Source organism: Humulus lupulus, chromosome 3, assembly GCF_963169125.1.
Source record: "Humulus lupulus chromosome 3, drHumLupu1.1, whole genome shotgun sequence".
Classification (NCBI taxonomy): domain Eukaryota; kingdom Viridiplantae; phylum Streptophyta; class Magnoliopsida; order Rosales; family Cannabaceae; genus Humulus; species Humulus lupulus.
The window spans coordinates 229,760,498-229,781,936 of NC_084795.1; the positions used below are offsets into that span (position 1 = coordinate 229,760,498).

Here is a 21,439-nt window from a genome sequence, read left to right on the forward strand (position 1 = left end):
GTTCTCCTCGGACCAAGGTCTCTTGGGCTCTCCTCCTCGGACCTCATCCTCGAGTTCTCCTCGGATGCACTCTCCTTAGCTCTCCTAGGATGCACTCTCCTTAGCTCTCCTAGAATGCACTCTCCTTAGCCTCCTAGGATGCACTCTCCTTAGCTCTCCTAGGATGCACTCTCCTTAGCTCTTTTAGAATGCATTCTCCTTAGCCTCCTAGGATGCACTCTCCTTAGCTCTCCTAGGGTGCATTCTCCTTAGCCTCCTAGGATGCACTCTCTTTAGCTTTCCTCGAACCAAGGTGCACTTGGCTTGGTTATGACATCTTTCAAACAGTCCAAATTCTTCGTCAGTCTACCGGGTCCCTTTATTACAACTCTGAGGAGTCAATATATTTATTGACTATTAATGTGTCTTTTACTGACCATGCACTGCCACTTGTCACTTTTATTGCCACGTCATCAATCTCAATTTTGGGGATAACCGTGTCCATATAAAAACATGTTGTATGAGTATGGTGAAAATGAATCAATACCGTACAATTTCCCAAAAAAATATTTTAAAATATATATATTTTTTAATAATTATAAAAAAAATGCACAAAACCTGGTTATGTTTTCTAGTTCCATTATATTTGAAAATTAAGAATTTAATTATTATAAGGGGAAAAGAGGGGAAAAAAGTATCTATACAAACACCCAACAATCAATTTTTCTCTTTATCTTTTTAACTTTTCTCTCCAATATTTTCTTTCTTTGCTCTTTTTTTTTTTCTCTTCCAAACATAAAGTTTGTATTACAAACAAAAGATTTCTAGCTCTCCTCTCCCACCCACCCACGCACCCACCCACGATCTCTCTTTTGCCAAACAAGAGGTAACATCTCTCATTTCTCCTCTCCATCCATCCATATCAAACACAGCCTAAGTACTTTTAAATAAAACAAAAAAATTGAGGGTAAAAGTGTTAATTTATATTTATGCAGTAGTTAAAAGATACTAATGGTAGATTATCTTTTAATTTTTAAAAATTAATATTTTCTTATGATCATCATAATAATACAAATAAATCGACTAATTGCGTTGCGAAACGTAACATAGAAGGTAGAAAAATAATCTCACCCGTCAGATTTTAAAATATCAATCAGCCACCATTGATCTTTTCTTTTATCAAGATGAACCGGTAGCAGTAAATAACAAGGGCTAGGCCAAAGCACAGAGAGAAGAAAAGAAAAGAAAAGAAAAGAAAAAAAAAGAAGGAAGCAGCAGCCAAACGAGGAGAGAGAAAGAACAGAGCTTTGGCTCAAGTCGCTTCTGTTTTTGGGTTTTTTGTTATTCGGATCTGGTAAAAGCTGTTACACGGACCTTAGCTGCCCGACCCAAACCCGACTGGAAACCCTAACTTCGCCATCTTCTCCAGCTTACGGCGACCGGTTCAGGCTCTTCCCCTCTCTCTTTCTCTCACATATTTGCATTCATTTTGTTAAATACCTTTTTCGTTCTCTAAAGATCGGAGGATATTCTCAACTCAGTGTTCCGTTCTCACCTTCTATTAGGTCAGGTATTTTTTTAAATAATATTTGTTTGGTTGGAGAGAAGAATTCGGAGGAAAGAAGGGAAACGAACTTGGGAAGCCATTATTTTTATTTGAAATTATTTCCTTCCTTTCGAGCTAGATAGATAGCTGTTACGTGTGGTATGGAGGCTTCAAAACCAGTGTGTTTTGAATTCAGCAGTGTTACTATGAAACATAATAATTCTAGCAGTGTGGCTTTTTTTTAATGATATTTATTTTTTGGAAAACTTGACAGTCGATGATGACATTATTTCGCTATTTTTCTCTCAAGCAAACAAATTCTGTTTTTTTTTAAATCATTATTTTTTTATTTTGCAATTTCTATTGTTTGATAGTGTAAAATTTATGGTAGTGTAGTTTTTGCTTTTAGATTTTATTTTGTGCTGGAATTGCTTGCTACGAATTTAGAAGCACAAATTAATGGCGTATTCGCATTTAGCATCAATGTGATACCGTGCTAACAAACCCGTGGCAAAAATGTTATTCTTAGGAAATCTACTCAGCTACCAATCTTCAGTATTCATAGTTTCTCAAAATGCTCTTAGAAATATAGTAAAAGATTACCAACATTTCAAACAAGATAAAATTTAAATATGGTGCAATGAAAGAAAAGGTTAGTATCCACCGTACTAACAGGGCATTCTTATTCTAGGATTTGATGGGTTTATGTGTAGAAATTATATATTTACATGTATTGGACTATTTTCTTTTAGGGATGTTGCATGCGCAAAATATCATACATTTGCTGTCCAACTTCTAAGCTTATGTTACAATCTTCAGGATGGTCTAGTTAGCTGGGGAAATTATGGCTTCCAAAGGTCCAAGGTCTAAGCTTGATCATGAATCAAGAGCTAAGCGCCAAAAGGTTTGTTATGAATGTCTTAAGCTCGTTATCTTATTCATTGTGCTATTTCTTGTATGCATTTTAACATGCTGTATGGAATGTCACCATGCTAAGCATGTAACAATGAATTATCATCATCTTTCTGCATGTCAATTTATTGGTTACGGCCAGAAACTTTAAATTGTATGTAAAGCTAGCGAGAAATCAGTTTAGTGGAGTGGCCTTTCTAATCCTGCTCCTACTTGATGAAAACACTCAAAGTTCTACGAATTATCCATAATTTGTAATGTCTCTCTATAGTTAATTTTTGACTCTTTGATATACATATTCTTTCAGGCACTTGAAGCTCCGCGAGAACCTCGTAGGCCTAAAACACATTGGGATCATGTTTTAGAGGAAATGGTTTGGCTTTCAAAGGTAACTGGTAGAACTGTTCCGATGTACTCATTTTTTCTTAATGGCAGCGTAATTATTTTCAATACGGTTAATAAATATTTTCTAGTTACATATTTTTATTTTGAATGACCAATTTTATTAAATCAAGTCAAATGTGAGATAGATTTCCATATTATTTCCTTGCTCATAGAACTGGTTGCTAGCAGGACTTTGAATCTGAGAGAAAATGGAAATTGTCTCAAGCAAAGAAAGTCGCTTTAAGAGCCAGTAAAGGCATGCTTGATCAGGCTACAAGAGGAGAAAAGAAATTGAAGGTTCTGCCTATTTCTTTTGGCATAGAAGTTTTTCTGTGATTTTTTAAAAAGCAATACAAAAGATTTAATTTATTTTTTACTGTCAATTTCTGTGATTACATTTGTTGCAAAAGTCTTTCTGGTCGTTGAATTGTGAATCTGGTTTTGAATAGGAGGAAGAGCAGCGGTTAAAAAAAGTTGCACTCAACATTTCGAAGGATGTAAAGAAATTCTGGCTGAAAATTGAAAAATTGGCAAGTTCATCACTAGTATCATTGTGCATCAATCAAACCTATTCTATTGTCGTCTAATATTTGAAATTTTTGTATTTACCTTCCAAATTTGTTATCCAGGTACTCTATAAGCATCAGATGGAGCTTGATGAGAAAAAGAAAAAGGCTCTTGATAAGCAGCTTGAGTTTCTTTTGGGTCAAACTGAGAGGTAAGTCTGTGATTTTCGTGTGCTCTAATTATATTTTCCTTGTTCTGTTCTGAATTCTACCTCGAACTTCTGGCCATGCATTTCCAGGAGAACTGGAATCACATTCTCTATTGTGATATACTTTCAGGTACTCAACAATGTTAGCAGAAAATCTTGTTGACAATTACAAGCCTGTGCAGCAAAATCCTACACAGGATCAACACAAAGAAGACGATGGAGATGACCCTAATGAGTCTTCAGAACTGAATGTTGGTAAGTGGAAGGTTGTGGTGTCATCACTTTTATCTTTTAGTTTTCAAAGAATTGAAGTAAAATATTCTCGTTGCAAATGATTTTTTTCACACATTTGGAACAGAACCTCCATCAGATACAGCAGATGTTGATGATGATTATGATATACAATCTGATGATGAATCCGTAGGTCTTTCTTATCCTTTTATTTTTCACAATGTTTAGTATCTCCTTTGAAATTCGGTGGTTGATAGACATGTGCATATATGAATATTTGTTTCAAATAAGCTACATTTATGCATTAAGATAAATTTCAATGTGCTACTCTACTGTTACATAAGAGTGTGGCTTCCATTAATATTAATTGCCCATGTTATATGCAAGCCCATATTATGAAAGATTGAAGAAGAGCTACACTACAGTGAATGTCCACAAAAAATGTGATAGCACCAATGATCTATTTTTAATGGTGGATTTGTGAAAAAACAGAGAGATTGAAGAGAGAAGTCTGAAATTCTTCTCTATTTCTGATATCCCTTTACTGTACGTTCATACCCTATTATATAAAAGATATTTACAAACCCTAGGATCAATGCTATAAATGTAATCCTATAATCCTAGCAATTACAATAACAAAAAAACATAAATAAAGAAATACAAACAAATCAGATTTGGGTAACAAATACCCAAAGTCATCTTATTATAGAAATAAATCTGATAGCAGCATTTACAATTGTAAACTACTATTTTCCCACTCCCCTTAAGTTGAGTTGTAGATGTCTACCATACCCAGCTTGAACCTCAAATCTTCAAAACTTAGTCTTGGAAGTGCTTTGGTAAGAATGTCAGCAATCTGGAGAGCAGTTGGAACATACTCCAATGTTATAACTCCATCTTCAATCCTTTCTTTGATGAAGTGTTGATCGATTTCCACATGTTTAGTATGATTATGATGAACTAGATTCCTGGCAGTACTTATAGTTGCTTGATTGTCACAAAACATTTTCATGGAATCTTCCAAAGAAATTTGTAGCTCGTGAAGAAGTCTTTTTAGCCACATTCCCTCACATATTCCTTGAGCAAGAGCCCTAAACTCAGCTTCTGCACTACTTGATCGTTTCTTACTTCGCCATGTAACAAGGTTTCCTCACACATATGTACAGTAACCAGATGTGGATCTCCTGTCTGTTAAGGATCCTGCCCAATTAGCATATCTGTACACTTCTGTTTTGAGTTTTTTTGAAGTACAATCCTCTACCTGGATTCATGTTTAGGTACCTTAGAATTCGATACACAACTTCTAAGTGTAGGATTGTTCATAAATTGTCTCACAACACTGACAGAAAATCCAATATCTGGTCTAGTGTGTGCAAGATAGATGAGTTTTCCCACAAGTCTCTGATATTGTTCCTTATCAACCGGCGCACTTCTTTCTGCTAATCCCAATTTTGTTGTGTAGTACATAGGAGTATCAACTGGCTTACAGCCTAACATGTCAGTCTCTTTTAGAAGATCAAGAACATATTGTCTTTGAGTGACCACAATACCCTTTTTGGACCTAGCAATTTCCATTCCTAGGAAATATTTGAGATTTCATAGGTCTTTGACTTCAGATTCCTTAGAAAGAAACTATATTGTCTTTGAGTGACCACAATACCCTTTTTGGACCTAGCAATTTCCATTCCTAGGAAATATTTAAGATTTCATAGGTCTTTGACTTCAGATTCCTTAGAAAGAAACTATTTAAGCTGACTTACTTCCTCATCATGATCTCTTGTCATTATTATATCATCAACATATACAATAATAATAGATCGTTTCCCTTTTTCAGATCGTTTGACGAACAATGTACGATCAGTTTGACATTGAGAATAACCAAACCTTTTTACAGCTTTCGTAAAGCGATCAAACCAAGCAGTCTCAGGGTACTGCTTGAGACCATACAAAGATTTTATCAATTTGCAGACTCTGTTGATATTGGCTTGAGTCTCCAATCTAGGAGGAATTTTCATATACACCTCTTCTTCTAAATCACCATTGAGAAAGACATTCTTTATGTCCAGTTGATGAAGACACCAGTCATGGTGAGCAGCCAAAGATAATCAATACCATAGGATTGTGTGAAACCCTTGGCAGCAACTAATCGAGCTTTGTATATTTAACCGTAAAAATCCATTTACAGCCAACTGGATTTTTGCCTTTTGGTAATTCAGTGAGTTTCCATGTATCGTTCTTTTCTAGGGCCCTAACTTCTTCCATGATAGCGGTCTTCCATTCAGGTACTTGAAGTGCTTCTTGGTTATTATTAGGAATCTGAATCTCATCAAGCTCGGTAACAAATGCACGATAATTTGGTGACAAGCCTTTATAGGAAAAAAAATTGTTAATAGGGTGTGTCGTACAAGATCTTGCCCCTTTCCTACGTGCAATAGGTAAATCAAGATCAGACATGGTTCAACATCATGGCTTTGCTCAACATGTGTTTGAGACTATATCTTCTTGAGGTCTCTTCTTTCTCCTTGAGTAGACATTCTTCACAGTTTGAGATGGAATGGAATCAAAGTTGGAATCACTTGTCTGCGTTTCATGGCTGGGATCAACATGGTTAGGCTCAATTTCAATGGGTAAGGATGGTGTAGATGTAGGCTCAATGGGTAAGGATGGTGCAGATATAGGCTTAGTTTTGACTGGAAGAGGGATGGAAGTTGAGGATATGGGTCCAGTAGGAGAGGATATAGGCTCTGTTTCAGATATAGGCTCAGTTTCGACTGGAAGAGGGGTGGAAGTTGAGGATATGGGTCCAATAGGAGAGGATGAAGAGGATATAGGCTCTGTTTCAGCGGAAGTAAGATTTTCCGAAAATTGATATTCCTTGATATTATTCTCCCCCTGAATGTCATTTTTGGGGTAATATGATTGATTTTCAAAGAATGTGACATCATGGTGTTGTAAAATTTCCTTGTGATAGGAGAATAACACTTGTATCCTTTTTGATTTGAAGAATACCCTAAGAATAAACATTTGATTGCCCTTGGATCAAGTTTATTTTAGTTTGGTTGTTTATTATGGACAAAAGCAGTACAACCAAATAGCTTGGGTGGGAGAATGGAGAGAAGACGAGTATTAGACTATAATTTTCTGTTTCTATTTTTTTCCCTTTCTTTTCTGTCCTTTTATTCTCTGCATGCTTAACAAATTTTTCTGTCTGATTGTGCTGTTTTAGGAAGATGATGAACAGACAATTGAGGAAGATGAGGCTCTTATAACTAAAGAAGAAAGGCAGGAGGAGCTGGTCGCTTTGCAAAATGAAATAGATCTTCCTCTTGAGGAGCTACTGAAACGTTATGCTGGGGAGGAAAGTGAGTCCTGAAAATTTATAAATTTAATTTCTTTTTCAGAGGGTGTGGACTATGGACCTTGGTGCAGCCATTGAATTTTTCTTGAGATTAATTGTTCAATTTAGAGGCATGTTTCTCCTGCAGTCCTGCTAGAGTCTTCATTGGCAACATTTTTTTTGCAAAACCATTTTGTTAGCAGTTATTAGTTTTATGGTTCAAGTGTATGTTTTTTTATTTAATTATTTTTGTTAATTAAGGATGCCTTATCATTTCCCTACTTGTCGTCCTGTTGCTTTTCATATTAGCATTTTTGTTCCATATGAAAAAAGGCAACCAAATATTTTGGTCCATGAATGACCTTGAGTTTATCATAGGACTGTTATATCAACTGCTCTTTTTTCTCACCCTTTTATCTGTTTTTCTGAGTCACATATGTGTATATCTTTATGCAAATTCATTGGTAGAATGTTTTTTTTTTTTTTTGGTTTGGCTTGGGTATTTTTATTTTGCATCAATGCATTCATTAATTCTGGTTGACAGAAGCATGTGGAGATAGCATGGAGAGTAGTCCAGTAAAGGATGATGGGGATGAACCAGCCCAGATGGAAGATAGTCACAGTAAGTTTAATCAGTTGATGGTGTGTTATTTTCTGTTTTTTGGTGATATTTGACGAGGTCATGAATTTTTAATGCTGCAGGCAATGAAAATGAACTTTCTACAGCCATAAAGATTGAGAAAAGCAACTCCGTTGTATCCACTGGTCGTCGTTGTGTAAGTTGTATGTGTTTATTTGCCATTTTTGAATTGCTGACAATGTTGAGGGCTTGTTGTAATAGTTCTTTCTAATTGCAGCAGAGCGAAAGTAATGGAAGCCATTTAGTTTTGGAAAACCATCTATCAGAAGTTGAGACATGTGAAGCCAAAAATCTTGCAGAAGTTTCTGAGGACTTAGGGGAAGAAGAGGTGCCATATGATTTTAATGATGAACGGGTAGGGAAAACCTGTTTTAATGATTTTAATGGTTTTTTATTTTTTGATTGTATTTGGTGGTCCTTGATTCTTAAAGAGGGTGATTAATTTTGGGATATAAAGTTCTATCATCTGATTTATTTAGTTTACTTTAAATATTACTAATTGCAAATATATCTAATTTATATTTTTCATTTTGAGAAATCCTCTAGTAGCAATTGATGTTTAATAATAATAGTATCATAATAAAGTGGGATACTGTATAAAAGAGATGTGGGTGTAGTTGTGTATGCATCAGTATTACTCTATTTAGTATATGTATGTTTGCAGGTATGCTACAGTAATACTGCATAAGAGTGTGTGCTGATGTTTTCAGTTATACATAAATTCTAGTGTAAGCTATATGCTGACTTGGTTTCTGAAACAATGCAGGAAGATGGTGATTTTGTTCTCGGTATCACAGAAGAAAAGGTAGGATCTTGGATGTGAGCTTCCTCTCACTATGTACTATGAAGAATGCTACTTAGTTAGATTGTTAGCATTTAATGATTTTTTTTTCTTTTATTGTGATATTTCCTGTAAATCTCTCCTTGATTTTAATATTTACATTAAAATCTCTGGAGTGCAGTTTATTAGTAGTAATCATTAAGTACATACTAGGTATATGTTCTTTTTCGTGTATTTTTTATAAATAATCTTTTGATGGCTCAAGATTGTATACGACTAATAATTGGTTTTTGCTTCAATTCAATGACTAATTTTTGTGTGGATCTTTTGTGTTCAGGATGATGAGACAACCTTGTCAGAAGAGGAGGAATTTGCTAAAACAGATTCCCATGATCCTATAGATGAGGTGAGGAGCTACTAAAATCCACATTTAATATAGTTTCAGACTAGATTACTGTCAAATTTTATTCCAATATGGTGGTTTATAGTGCTATGGTATTTTACAGATTGCCCTGCTGCAAAAGGAGAGTGAAATTCCCATAGAAGAACTGCTTTCAAGGTATAAAAAGGTAGGTTCAATGTTTACTTCTGTTTTTTGTTTGGGTAGTTCTCATCACTTATAATTCTGTTCCATCATCTACCCATGTTTGACAGGACCCTATCAACGATGAAGATGGGGATGATAGATCTGAGTATGCCTCTGCTTTGTCAGAGGGCTTTGCAGATTCTCTTTTACTTGAAGATGTTGAAAAGAAGCAACTGGTTGTTTCTATTGATGAAAACATTGAACAGAAGCAGGGTGATGAAAACTCTGAACAGAAGCAGAGTGTTTCTGTGGTTGAAGAAGCTGAATCTGATGGACACCCCCCACCCGTGCATTCTATCATGGAAGAACAGCAAGCCAAACATGATACTTTATCTGAAGGAGGAAAGGAAAGTGAGGATATAATTGCCGATGCAGCTGCTGCTGCAAGATCAGCACAACCAACAGGAAATACCTTCTCCACAACAAAAGTACGGACCAAGTTTCCTTTTCTTCTAAAATTCCCTCTTCGGGAGTATCAACATATTGGCTTGGATTGGCTTGTTGCAATGTATGAAAAAAGGCTGAATGGGATTCTTGCTGATGAGATGGGGCTTGGAAAGACAATTATGACTATTGCTTTGTTGGCACACCTAGCATGTGAGAAGGGAATATGGGGTCCACATCTTATTGTGGTTCCAACAAGTGTAATGCTGAATTGGGAAACTGAGTTTCTTAAATGGTGTCCTGCTTTTAAGATTTTGACATATTTTGGAAGTGCAAAAGAGCGAAAATTGAAGAGGCAAGGCTGGTTAAAGCCCAACTCATTTCATGTATGTATAACAACTTACAGGCTGGTTATTCAAGATTCTAAAGTGTTCAAGCGTAAAAAATGGAAGTACTTGATATTAGATGAAGCTCATCTGATTAAAAATTGGAAGTCACAGAGATGGCAGACACTTTTGAACTTCAACTCAAAACGGCGTATTCTATTAACTGGTACTCCACTTCAGAATGATCTCATGGAACTCTGGTCACTAATGCATTTCTTGATGCCTCACATTTTTCAGTCTCACCAGGAATTCAAAGACTGGTTTTGTAATCCAATAGCAGGGATGGTTGAGGGACAAGAAAAAGTAAACAAAGAAGTGATTGATCGTCTGCACAACGTCCTCCGTCCATTTATACTACGTCGTTTGAAACGAGATGTGGAGAAGCAGCTTCCTATGAAACTTGAGCATGTAATATACTGTAGACTCTCCAAAAGGCAGCGTAACTTGTATGAAGACTTTATCGCTAGTTCAGAAACACAAGCTACTCTTGCAAATGCAAATTTTTTTGGGATGATTAGCATCATAATGCAACTACGTAAAGTATGCAATCATCCTGACTTATTTGAAGGTCGTCCAATTGTCAGTTCTTTCGATATGGCTGGTATTGACATTCAACTGTGTTCTTCTGTTTGCTCAGCACTTTCATGTGGACCATTGTCTAGAGTTGATCTCAGGGACATGGGTTTTGTGTTTACTCATCATTGTTATAGAATGACTTCTTGGGAGAGTGATGAAGTTAAAGCTCTTGCTACCCCCTCAAATTTAATAAAAGCACGTGGCGATCTGCTTAACCTCGAAAAGATTGTGTCTGGATCTGAAAATCGAAAATTGCTTGGATCAAATATTTTTGAAGATATACAGAGGGCAATAATGGAGGAGAGGATAAAAGAAGCAAAGGATCGTGCAGCAACCATTGCATGGTGGAATTCTTTGAGGTGTGAAAGAAAACCCATGTACTCAACGACCCTAAGGGAGCTTGTCACAGTAAGGCATCCTGCTCATGATATTCATTGTCATAAGGCTAATCCTCGCTCTTATACGTATTCGAGAAAGCTTGCTGACATAATCTTGTCACCTGTGGAACGCTTTCACAAAATGCTTGACCTAGTTGAAAGTTTCATGTTTGCAATCCCAGCTGCACGGGCTCCACCACCTGTTTGCTGGTGTAGTAAATCTGGGAGTTCTGCTTTTCTTCAATCAACTTATAAGCAGAAGTGCACCAAAATATTCTCTCCACTTTTGACTCCTTTAAGGCCTGCAATTGTTCGGAGGCAAGTTTACTTTCCTGACAGGAGGCTTATACAGTTTGACTGTGGTAAGTTACAAGAGCTTGCAATTTTGCTTAGGAAATTAAAGTCAGGAGGTCACAGAGCACTAATATTCACTCAGATGACAAAGATGCTAGATGTTTTGGAGGCTTTTATAAATCTGTATGGTTACACTTATATGCGTTTAGATGGATCCACTCCACCCGAGGAGAGGCAAACTTTGATGCAAAGGTTTAATACCAATCCAAAAATATTCCTTTTTATCTTATCAACACGTAGTGGAGGAGTTGGCATCAACCTAGTTGGGGCAGATACAGTTATCTTTTATGATAGTGACTGGAATCCTGCTATGGACCAACAAGCTCAAGATCGATGCCACCGAATTGGACAGACACGTGAAGTTCATATTTATCGATTGATTAGTGAGAGCACCATTGAAGAGAATATTTTGAAGAAAGCAAATCAGAAGCGTGCCCTAGATGATCTAGTGATACAGAGTGGGGGCTACAACACTGAATTCTTTAAAAAGCTTGATCCTATGGAACTGTTTTCTGGTCATAGATCACTTCCAATCAAGAATGTTCAGAAGGAGAGAAATTACAATGGAAATGAAATATCTCTGTCTAATGCAGATGTTGAGGCTGCTTTAAAACACGCAGAAGATGAAGCTGATTACATGGCATTGAAGAAAGTTGAACAGGAAGAAGAAGTTGAGAATGAAGAGTTCACAGAAGAAACCATTGGGAGACTGGAAGATGATGAATTAGTAAATGAGGATGATGTGAGGGTTGATGAGCCTGCAGATCATAGTGGCTGGATGATATCATCGAACAAAGAAAATGTCTCCATGCAGAATAGGAGTGATACTAATGAAGAAAAAGTTCTTACAGTAGTTGTTAAGGAAGATGATGTTGACATGTTGGATGATGTTAAACAAATGGCTGCCGCAGCTGCAGCAGCAGGGCAAGCAATATCATCCTTTGAGAATCATTTGCGACCAATAGATAGGTATGCAATTCGCTTTCTAGAATTATGGGACCCCATTATTGACAAGGCAACAGTGGAATCTCAAGTAGGGTATGAGGAAACAGAATGGGAGTTGGACCGCATTGAGAAGTACAAGGAGGAAATGGAAGCTGAAATTGATGAAGATGAGGAACCTCTTGTGTATGAGAGTAAGTGTCCAACTCTATTAAGTAATGGGTGGCTGAAGTATTTTTTTTAGTATGCCATGTAGTATAATACATTGTATTTTATTCTATTTTGGCTGCATGATATTTGTTCATTGGACATATCTCACCACATATCATCGAAGTATATGAATGATTTAAACGGCTCTGTTCTTTAGTTTAGAAATATCCCAAATAACAATTGCTTTAACTTTTTTTTTTTTCAATATTATCAGCCCCATTTATACATGTTGCATAATTTGGGTTAAATCCATTGCTTGTTCATGTAGGATGGGATTCTGATTTTGCAACTGAGGCATATCGGCAGCAGGTTGAAGCACTGGCTCAACATCAGGTTCGGGGAATACTATTTTTGTTATTGTTAATATATTCATGCAATCTTGTGGATTGTTAACCTTTTTATAACCTTTTTGCAGTTGATGGAGGATCTGGAATGTGAGGCAAGGGAGAGGGAAGATGAAGAAGCTGAAAATCGTGACTCTATGAAGTAAGACTATGTGAACAGTAAACTATCAGAGTATTATGTGAAATATCTTCTTCAGACTTGATGCATTATTCTATAACTTCAACTAACTTTAGCTAGTTTAGTGTGAGCAAATTTTTCGAAGAGTAACTACAAATTCCTTTATTCATCTATAGCAGGAATGATATGCCAAGTGATCTGAAACCTAAGGCTAAAAAGAAACCAAAGAAAGCCAAGTTCAAATCCCTAAAGAAAGGATCACTAGCTTCTGGATCGAAATCTGTGAAAGAAGAGCCATCAGCGGATGCTATGTCCATGGATGAGGACACTTTCTCTCAAGAGATGCTCACATTCTCAGATGCAGCATCTCCGCATTCAGTCATGAAAAAAAAACGGAAAAAGGTTGAAATTACTATAAATGGTAGTGAAGAGAAGACTTCAAAGAAAAAGTCCAAGAAACTCAAGAGGAGTACTGTTGAGATATGCTCTCTTGATTTAGATACTGATTTTCCTGTTGTGCAGCATGATGGACTTACAGATTCAAAACCTGCTGAAAGTGTAGTTGAGTCTGAGCAGAGACCACTTAACAGAAGCAAGATGGGAGGAAAAATATCCATCACTTCCATGCCCTTAAAGCGAGTTTTAATGATAAAACCAGAAAAGCTAAAGAAGGGGAATGTTTGGTCAAGGGATTGTGTTCCTTCTCCTGATGTTTGGTTGCCTATGGAGGATGCTATATTATGTGCTGTGGTACATGAATATGGCCCATATTGGAACTTGGTTAGTGACATCCTATATAGCATGACTGCTGGTGGGTTTCATAGGGGAAGATATCGACATCCTGTCCATTGTTGCGAGAGGTTTAGAGAACTCATCCAACGGTATATTTTGTCTTCTTCAGACAACCCAAATCATGAAAAGGTCAGCAATGCAGGATCTGGAAAGGCTCTTCTGAAAGTTACCGAGGTAGGCATAGTAATTTTAAGAATTTTCTTGGTGACTTTCATTTCTAATATATGTCCTTAATGATGTGCGCTTCATGTGTGGCTATATTAATTAACTGTTTCTGTATCCTCTTATGTCAGGAAAACATTCGAACACTGTTAGATATTGCTGCTGAGCAGCCAGACCCAGAATTGCTCCTTCAGAAACACTTCACTGCATTGCTGTCGACTGTCTGGAAGATGAACTCTCGTGTTGATCGCCTAAAGAATCTTGCATCATCACGAAATAGTGTCTTCTCTGGTGGAAAAAAATTCAGTTCAGGCAACCAGATTTCTCATACTTCTGTTAGGGAACCTGGAGAAAGACTAAAATTTATCATTTTGGGAAAGAGTAGTAGGATAGTGGCAGCTGCACTTGATAATGTTGATAGTAGAAAACAGGATGACAAAGCATCTCCTTCTAATCATAGTAGAGATATATCAGCAAATACTGAACGGCTGGATATAACTCTGGAATTCCAAGGAGAAATGGGTGATACATTGGCTTCTCTGCCTTCTATTCTGAACTTAACAATAATTGGTTCTGACCCTCTTTCCTTTGTAAGCAAAGATGAGGGGGTAGATCATCTCAGAACTTCTATTCATGTGGCTGAGAACCGTTCCAGGTAAGTTCTACATAATCACAAACTATGTTTATTGCCATGCATCTGTTAGTGACTTCTTAAGTCCATTTTGTTCTGATATGCGACAACTATATTCCTTAGCTGGTCAAATTTTTAAGATGGAGTTTAAAGAAGTAATTTTATTTCACAAATTATAACTTTTTTGGAGCCACAGGTCCTTAATTGCACCTTCTTCTTTGGCTAAAATCTGTATTAATGGGAGAAAATTGTCTTGAAATTTTAATTTCCGCATTTAGTAATATAATTAACAATTAAGAAATTACATGCATGTCATAACATATATTAGCAAAAAGTCTCTTGATCAATTGCTATTGACGATAGTGTAAATTCCTTGTTAAACAAATTCTTGAAAAAGCAGTAGAGTTTGCTACTAATAGGACTTGTGACTCTTTTCAGGGCTGCTACAAGAGCTTGTCTTGAAGACAGACTTGGGTGGGCTTCGTCTGCATTCCCAACAAATGACATTAGACCTCGTTCCGCAGCAAAATTACCGTCCTTGGGAAAGCACAAGCTCCCATTCCCTGATTTGAACAAACCTTCCAAGTCAAAATTCAAGAAATCAGCTGAGAATGGTGAGTTACGCCACCTTCCTGGGGAGCAGAATATTCTCCAACCATTGCCAACCATGGCATCACCAATTGATCTCAACCTATTCAGTCCGAGCTCACCCTTAAGTACAGATATTCAGATTGATGATCTGGAAATTAATTCCTTAACTGATATGGATAAGTTAACTCCTTTAGAAGAGGATGGTTTTGAAACAGTTGAACACAATTATGTTCCTGACTTTATCACTGGTCTTGATGACTGTACATTATTTCCGGAATTCACGGACATTGGTTAGGGTGAATCTCAATCTTGGCTAAAACCAATTTTGTGCTGAAGCTATCATAAATTTTGGAACGAAGGGAATCTCTCGTCGGATCTAGATTGGAAATAATGAACATGAACTCTTAAGCATTGTTTCTCTCATCACATTCAGATGCTCATCACGAGGAAGTTCAGAACATTTGCCAAGTTTTACCAGCTGGGTGAATAAGAACCAGAGCTGGTCCTGCTGAGGGGGGATCCGTGGTTGGGGGGGATTTGAAATGTAACATAAAAAAATTTTGCAAGTTCATTTCTCACTTGGGAAATCTGTGATTATTTATCGGGGCCTTATTAGAGATTTTTTGTGAATGAGTAGATTTTCCCCAATAGCAAGTAGTAAAAGGAAATTAAAAAACTATTGATTATGTCAAAAATGGAAAGAATCTCATAGTCAAGTTACCTTTCTCACTTAAATTTACAATCGGACAAAAGTAGCCTTTTCCTTCATTATCATTTCCAATGGATGTTAAAATGGGTCAAATTTGGCTCAAAAAAATAATAATAAATCAATGCTATTTGTAGTCCAATTTCTTGTAATTGTTTACCTATATATAAAAAAATTGTTTAAATAAATAAATGAAAAATTGGTAACATTTTTAATTTTGAATTTTTTAAACACAAAAATAGAAATATAATTTTATTTTTGTTTATTTATTTTTAAAAAATAAAAATATGTTTGGTAACTATTTTTGTTTTTTGTTTTTAAAAACAAAAAATAAAACGTGTTTGACAACTTTTATTTTTATTTTTTGTTTAACAATATAAGGTGTTGGTTTGAAGAAGAAAAGAAAAAAAGAAAAGAAAAATTGAAAACTGTTTAAAAAAATTTTGAAAGTAAAAAAATTCTATTTTCAAAATTTAATAAATTTGAATTAAAATTTAAAAAAATAATAAATAAAAACAGAGTCACCAAATACATTTTATGTTTAATTTTCAAATTTTTATTAATTAAATAAAAAACTATTTTTTTAAGTGTTACCAAACAACACCTAAAATAATTTTTAATTTATAAATAAAATTAATTAGTGGCAAATCGAAGCCATATGAAATGAAGGGCTTATGCTATATTTTATTTCAAATTTAGTATAACTCTTAGTATGTGTTAAATTTAACACACTTTTTACAATACTAAATGTTTAAAATATAATAATGCACAATTTTTATAACACTTAAATTGGAGACGTTTTATCCATCCAAAAAGTGAGCTCATGATGTGGCATTGCTATTTGGGCAATCTCGAATGCAAAAGCTTCAACAAGTCGTTCACTCTCTCTTCTTGTTTTCAGTATTAAATAAATGTGAACCATAAGCATACAAGAGATTTTTTTTTCAACAACATATAATGGCTTAGTGAATACTATTTAAAATAGTTTAAAGCATCCTTAGTCAAATATAATAGTTTCTCCAAATTTGTGTATGCTTATAATCTTCATAAGAATAAGAAATTTTGACGTTTTAAATAATAACAAGCAATTTGAATTTGATTGCTTTACCTCAGAAAATAAGAAGCATTTTACAAGCTCATAATACATTATTTTTGCGAGTTTTGAGCCACTTCAGCTACTTTCTCGTGTTCTTTTTAAAGTAAATATATCTCTTCTATATAATAAGTGTGTAGATAACGAAAATTATTGGTTTTAACAGTTTGTTTTATTAACTTTAACAGAATATTCTAAATATTTAATATAATATACTTTTAAAATAACTTAAAAATAGATATTTATCAATTATATTAATATAAAATATCATTATTATAATAATATTTAATATAAGACTATATATAATAATTATATTAATATAAATTCAAATGTTATAAAATATCATTATTATAAGGGATATTTGCGGCAAAAATACCTAAGTTGTTAGCTTTATAACACTTAAAAACCTAACTTTTTTTTTTCGTGTGGTGAAAATACATTCCGTCAGCAATCCTTGGCATCCGTTGGTACCTGACCGTCAAGTGCCATGTAGAGGTACACATGACAATTTATAATTGGTTCACGCAATTTTAAACAGGCTAGGTCACCTAATGAATGCCACACCACTATTATTTGAAAAACTTAAAAATAAATCTGATATAATTAAATAGAACTAATATAAATAAAAAATAAAAACTAATATAAATAAAAACTTAAAAACTTAACCACTGGAAAAACAAACGTGAAGAGCATTCAGACGAAGAGCATTCATCTGAATGAGGAAGAAGGAAACGTGAAGAAACAACTGAAGCATCTGCAAACGAAAGGGGTAGGGCATTTAGACGAAGAAGGAAGAATCGACTTCAAAGCATTCAGACGAAGGAGGAAAACGAACCGAGTTGCAGACGTTGACGGCGATCACTATGGCGAAACGTAGGGGACCTAACGACCCACCACCGGCGTACGGTAAGTTTGCTAGAACTCATTTCAATTTTTTTGTCTGTGTTTTGGGGGTTCTAAATGAGTTAATTTTTTTTTTACATTTTTTATATCAATTTTGTTGGGGTAAAGGGGTTGGTGGAGATGCTTTAAAACATATTTAAGAATCAAAAGTGGGGTCCATACGTATGGATTTTTGTGAGAATCACTCTGTGACAATTTTGGGGTTTTGGCATTTTTTGTGGAGTAAAATAGTGCATCTGATTCTTTGTTGACTATTTTATCCACTATTACTACTTTTGACTTAGTTTGCTTCCCCTGTGTACTGTTGCTTTGGTGCATATTGTTAGTTAATTTACACAAGTGAAAATTTTGGGAAGTTTATAGTCAAAGTGCATCATAGGGGGCATTGGTTCACGCCCTTTGGTAATAAAAGATATGAGAAAGGACAAATAGACTACTTTGACAATGTTTCGAATAGAAAATTCAGCAAGCTTGCGTTAGAGGATATTGCTAGCAAATTAGGGTAATCTATGCCTTTCAGGTTTCTATATAAGCCACATGGGAAGCATCTTAATGCTGGAAAGATGGTTGTTGGGCCTAAGGAAGCTTCAAAAATACTTAATGAAATGGATGTCAAGAGAATATCAGAGGTTGAAGTGTATTTGGTCCTACCTGAGGCTATATTTGGTTTGGAATGGAAGGAAGAACCCAATGCAGTACCCCATATACCTGACCCTCCCCCTAAAATAGTAAGGAGATGTGTGATTGAGAGTTACCACCCGATACTGATGTGGTGCCTGATGTGGTGGATATACCTGTAGTGGAACTGTCACCAGATAGTGAGAAAATTGAGTATGGTGATGAGTATGGTAATGATGATGAGGCAGAACATTGGAATGAGAATGAGGATGATTATGAGGCTGCAAGTGATGGAGGTAACGAGGAAGATTTTTATGTCCATTTCGCTTCGGATAGTGAGGAAGCAGCTGTTTGAAATGGATGCTGGGGATGATGCACTCATACCTGAAGCTGACACACAAAATGAGGAGGTCCTGCCAGATGAAGTGAATGATGCAAGACATGAGATGCCTGAAAGTTCTAATAAGAGGCACTCAAGAGGGTGTCTGCAAGAGGAAGACTTTGAGTTAAACAATGAGGAGTATGAGCAAGAGGTTGAGGCAGAAAAAGAGATGGGTAGGCCATTTGATCCAACTAAATGGTGGGGCAGTGTGAAAAATTTGTGCAGCCAAGGTGTTCAGGGAGATGAGTCACATGGGGCGGACACTGAAGAGGACTTGCAAAGTCTTGGAAGTGATGGTGAAGAGATATTACAACCCTAGGTCCAACTTTAAGGATTTCAAATTTGTATTGGGAATGGAATTTGGGACTGCAAAACTACTGAGGACTGCTATTAAAGAGTACTTTATTGAAAGTAATAGGGAGTTTAAATATGTAAGCAATGACATGAGAAGAATTAGGGTCAAATGCAAAGCTAATCAATGTCCTTGGTTGTTGTATGCAAGTGTTTTAAGAGTTGACAACACTACTTTCAAAGTGCAGGCTTTAGTAGATAACCCAACTGTGGTTTGGTCCTTAATAATAGTCATGGCGATGCTCCTTGGTTGTCTAAGTAAGTTTTAGAGCAATTCAGAATCAGTCCAGATATGAAGTATAAGACTTTTAGAGAGATGACAACTAAAACCAAGTACTCACATGTTTCCAATTGGATATTCTATAGGGCAAAGGCCAGGAGCAAAAATATTGCATGAAGGTAGTGTCTCTGAGCAGTATGCTATCTTGGAAGACTACTGAAAAATGATCTTGGCTACAAACCCAGGTAGCACTGCCATCATCAAATCAAATATGGTAGAAGGAAAAAGGATATTTGAGAGGGTATACATCTGCTTAAAAGCTTGTAAGGAAGGTTTCAGATCTCGTTGTAGACCACTCAATGGTCTTGATGGGTGCTTCCTCAAAGGGTATTGCATAGGATTGCTTTTGGCTGCAGTAGGAATAGATGCAACAAACTCAATGTATCCTATTGCCTATGCAGTTTGTGAGAAAGAAAACACTAACACTTGTTCTTGGTTTTTAAATTTGTTGAAGGAAGATCTAGATATTGACAGACCTTCTTAGTTTGCTATGATGAGCGATGGGCAGAAAGGGTTGGAGAATGCTATTGCTTCTGTTTTTGAGGGTGCAGAGGTGAGAAATTGTGTTAGGCACTTGCATTCCAACTTCAAGAAAGACCACCCAGGTTTGTTATTGAAACAAAACTATGGGCAGCAGCAAAGTCAACCACTATTCCAGAGTTTCAAAAGAGGATGAGAGAGTTAAGGGAAACTAGTGAAAATGCTTACAACTGGTTGGCACTAAAGACTCCATCTGAGTGGTCTAGGTCACATTTTAGTGAAATGGTGAAATGTGATATGTTGTTAAATAACCTGAGCAAGTCTTTTAATGCTGCAATAGTTGATGCTAGAGACAAGCCGATAATTACTTTACTGGAAAAGATTCGTCATTGGCTAATGAGTTGGTTTTTCAACAAGAGGGAAAGTCTGAAGAAGTGGATACATCCCGTGGGGAAAAGAATATTGCAAGTTGTGGAGAGGAACAAGAATATTTCCAAGAATTGTCTGACTACTAGGGCTGCAACTTATCAATTTCAAGTTGACTACCCAAACAACGAGTCATTTGATGTTGACTTGCAGTTGCCGAAGATTTCAACTCAATGGTATCCCGTGTGGTCACGCATTGGCTTCCATATGGACAAGTGGGGCAGAGATAATGGACTATATCCATGAATGTTATAAGAAAGAGACATTTTTGAAAGCTTATGCAGGAATAAGATACCCTATGCCAAGCCCAGAGCAGTGGCCAGAGATTGGTTTGAACCCTATATACCCACCTTTTGAAACTAATCTGCCAGGGATAGCAAAAAAGGCCAGAAGAAGAGAGTATGATGAACCACCCCCAAGTTCAAAAAAAACCCGAAGGTTTGGTCAGATCCACTTGTGCAAAAAGTGCAAACAGCCAGGCCACACAAGCAAAACATGCCCCAACCCAACAACTACTTAGGTAATGCATTATTATAACAATTTCTACATTGCTTGGTCATGTCTTTTGATAAAAGATTACACCAGATTAACTTCATGAATTTTTTATTTGTTAGGTTCCTGCTCAAAAGAAAAGGGGTAGGCCACAGGCTAAAAATCCCACTGAAGCAACAAAGAAAAGAAAAGAACGATTGACAAAGCAAAAACAAAGGCAAGTTGATGCTGCACAAGGTGGTCCCAGAACTCGAGCTAGAAAACATGGCCTTTCTCAGCAAGGTGATCCTTCGACTAGGTCCACACAGCATGCCTAGACAACCTGCTAGAAGAATGTTCACTTTTGACAAAGCTTTTGAAGATTAAGAATCAACTAATTTATGTCTAGTTAGGATCTTTGATGTTTTTGTGGATACTTGAATTCACTAGGTCTTATTTTTTTGATAGCTATGGGCAACATGGCCTTTACACTTGATGTAAAACAAATAGGCATTAGATCTTAGTTTGTTTGCTAGTTATGAACAACATGGCCTTTAAACTTGATGTCAATACTATCTGGTTCTGGTTCTTACTTTGGTATTGCATCTTAATGAAGTACACTTGTTTATTTTTTTTACTTTAGGAATTGCACAATACAAATATAAAACTAAAAACTACCAGATTAAACATAAACCATCAAATTCAATTTAAACAAATAACACTTACAAAAGAGTCCAGCAAATTGGATCGT

The 21,439-nt window shown here is 36.0% G+C and overlaps 2 protein-coding genes across 11 annotated transcripts; both read left to right on the forward strand.

The window, feature by feature from the left end:
• The first annotated feature begins 1,208 nt into the window (after positions 1-1,208).
• Positions 1,209-15,746, forward strand: LOC133823460 (protein PHOTOPERIOD-INDEPENDENT EARLY FLOWERING 1). Of its 9 annotated transcripts, none has more exons than XM_062256238.1 (21): positions 1,209-1,549; positions 2,345-2,429; positions 2,745-2,825; positions 3,011-3,118; positions 3,271-3,351; positions 3,451-3,539; positions 3,667-3,791; positions 3,895-3,956; positions 6,994-7,129; positions 7,649-7,726; positions 7,807-7,880; positions 7,962-8,099; positions 8,511-8,549; positions 8,863-8,931; positions 9,032-9,094; positions 9,180-12,324; positions 12,609-12,673; positions 12,756-12,826; positions 12,979-13,768; positions 13,888-14,411; positions 14,826-15,746. In XM_062256238.1, the coding sequence occupies exons 2-21, from the start codon at positions 2,370-2,372 to the stop codon at positions 15,271-15,273; spliced, it is 6,246 nt and encodes a 2,081-aa protein (XP_062112222.1). In that variant the 5' UTR covers positions 1,209-1,549; positions 2,345-2,369; the 3' UTR covers positions 15,274-15,746. The 9 variants fall into 9 exon arrangements, with proteins under 9 accessions (XP_062112222.1, XP_062112221.1, XP_062112224.1 ...); XM_062256237.1 differs by having other exon boundaries at positions 1,209-1,544; XM_062256240.1 differs by having other exon boundaries at positions 1,209-1,427.
• On the forward strand, positions 5,608-7,081 carry LOC133823461 (uncharacterized). Of its 2 annotated transcripts, none has more exons than XM_062256245.1 (2): positions 5,608-6,615; positions 6,739-7,081. In XM_062256245.1, exons 1-2 carry the CDS (start codon positions 6,322-6,324, stop codon positions 6,793-6,795), a joined length of 351 nt encoding a protein of 116 aa, XP_062112229.1. In that variant the 5' UTR covers positions 5,608-6,321; the 3' UTR covers positions 6,796-7,081. The 2 variants fall into 2 exon arrangements, with proteins under 2 accessions (XP_062112229.1, XP_062112230.1); XM_062256246.1 differs by having other exon boundaries at positions 6,772-7,081.
• Positions 15,747-21,439: the final 5,693 nt, after the last annotated feature.

Coding starts and splice junctions, on each gene's coding strand:
- LOC133823461 (XM_062256245.1), top strand. CDS start 6,322: ATGGAATCAAAGTTGGAATCACTTGTCTGCGTTTCATGGCTGGGATCA. Junction 6,616..6,738: donor TAGGCTCTGTTTCAGCGGAA/GTAAGATTTTCC, acceptor TCCTTGTGATAG/GAGAATAACACTTGTATCCT.
- LOC133823460 (XM_062256236.1), top strand. CDS start 2,370: ATGGCTTCCAAAGGTCCAAGGTCTAAGCTTGATCATGAATCAAGAGCT. Junction 8,100..8,510: donor ATGATTTTAATGATGAACGG/GTAGGGAAAACC, acceptor GAAACAATGCAG/GAAGATGGTGATTTTGTTCT. Junction 12,674..12,755: donor AAGCACTGGCTCAACATCAG/GTTCGGGGAATA, acceptor ACCTTTTTGCAG/TTGATGGAGGATCTGGAATG.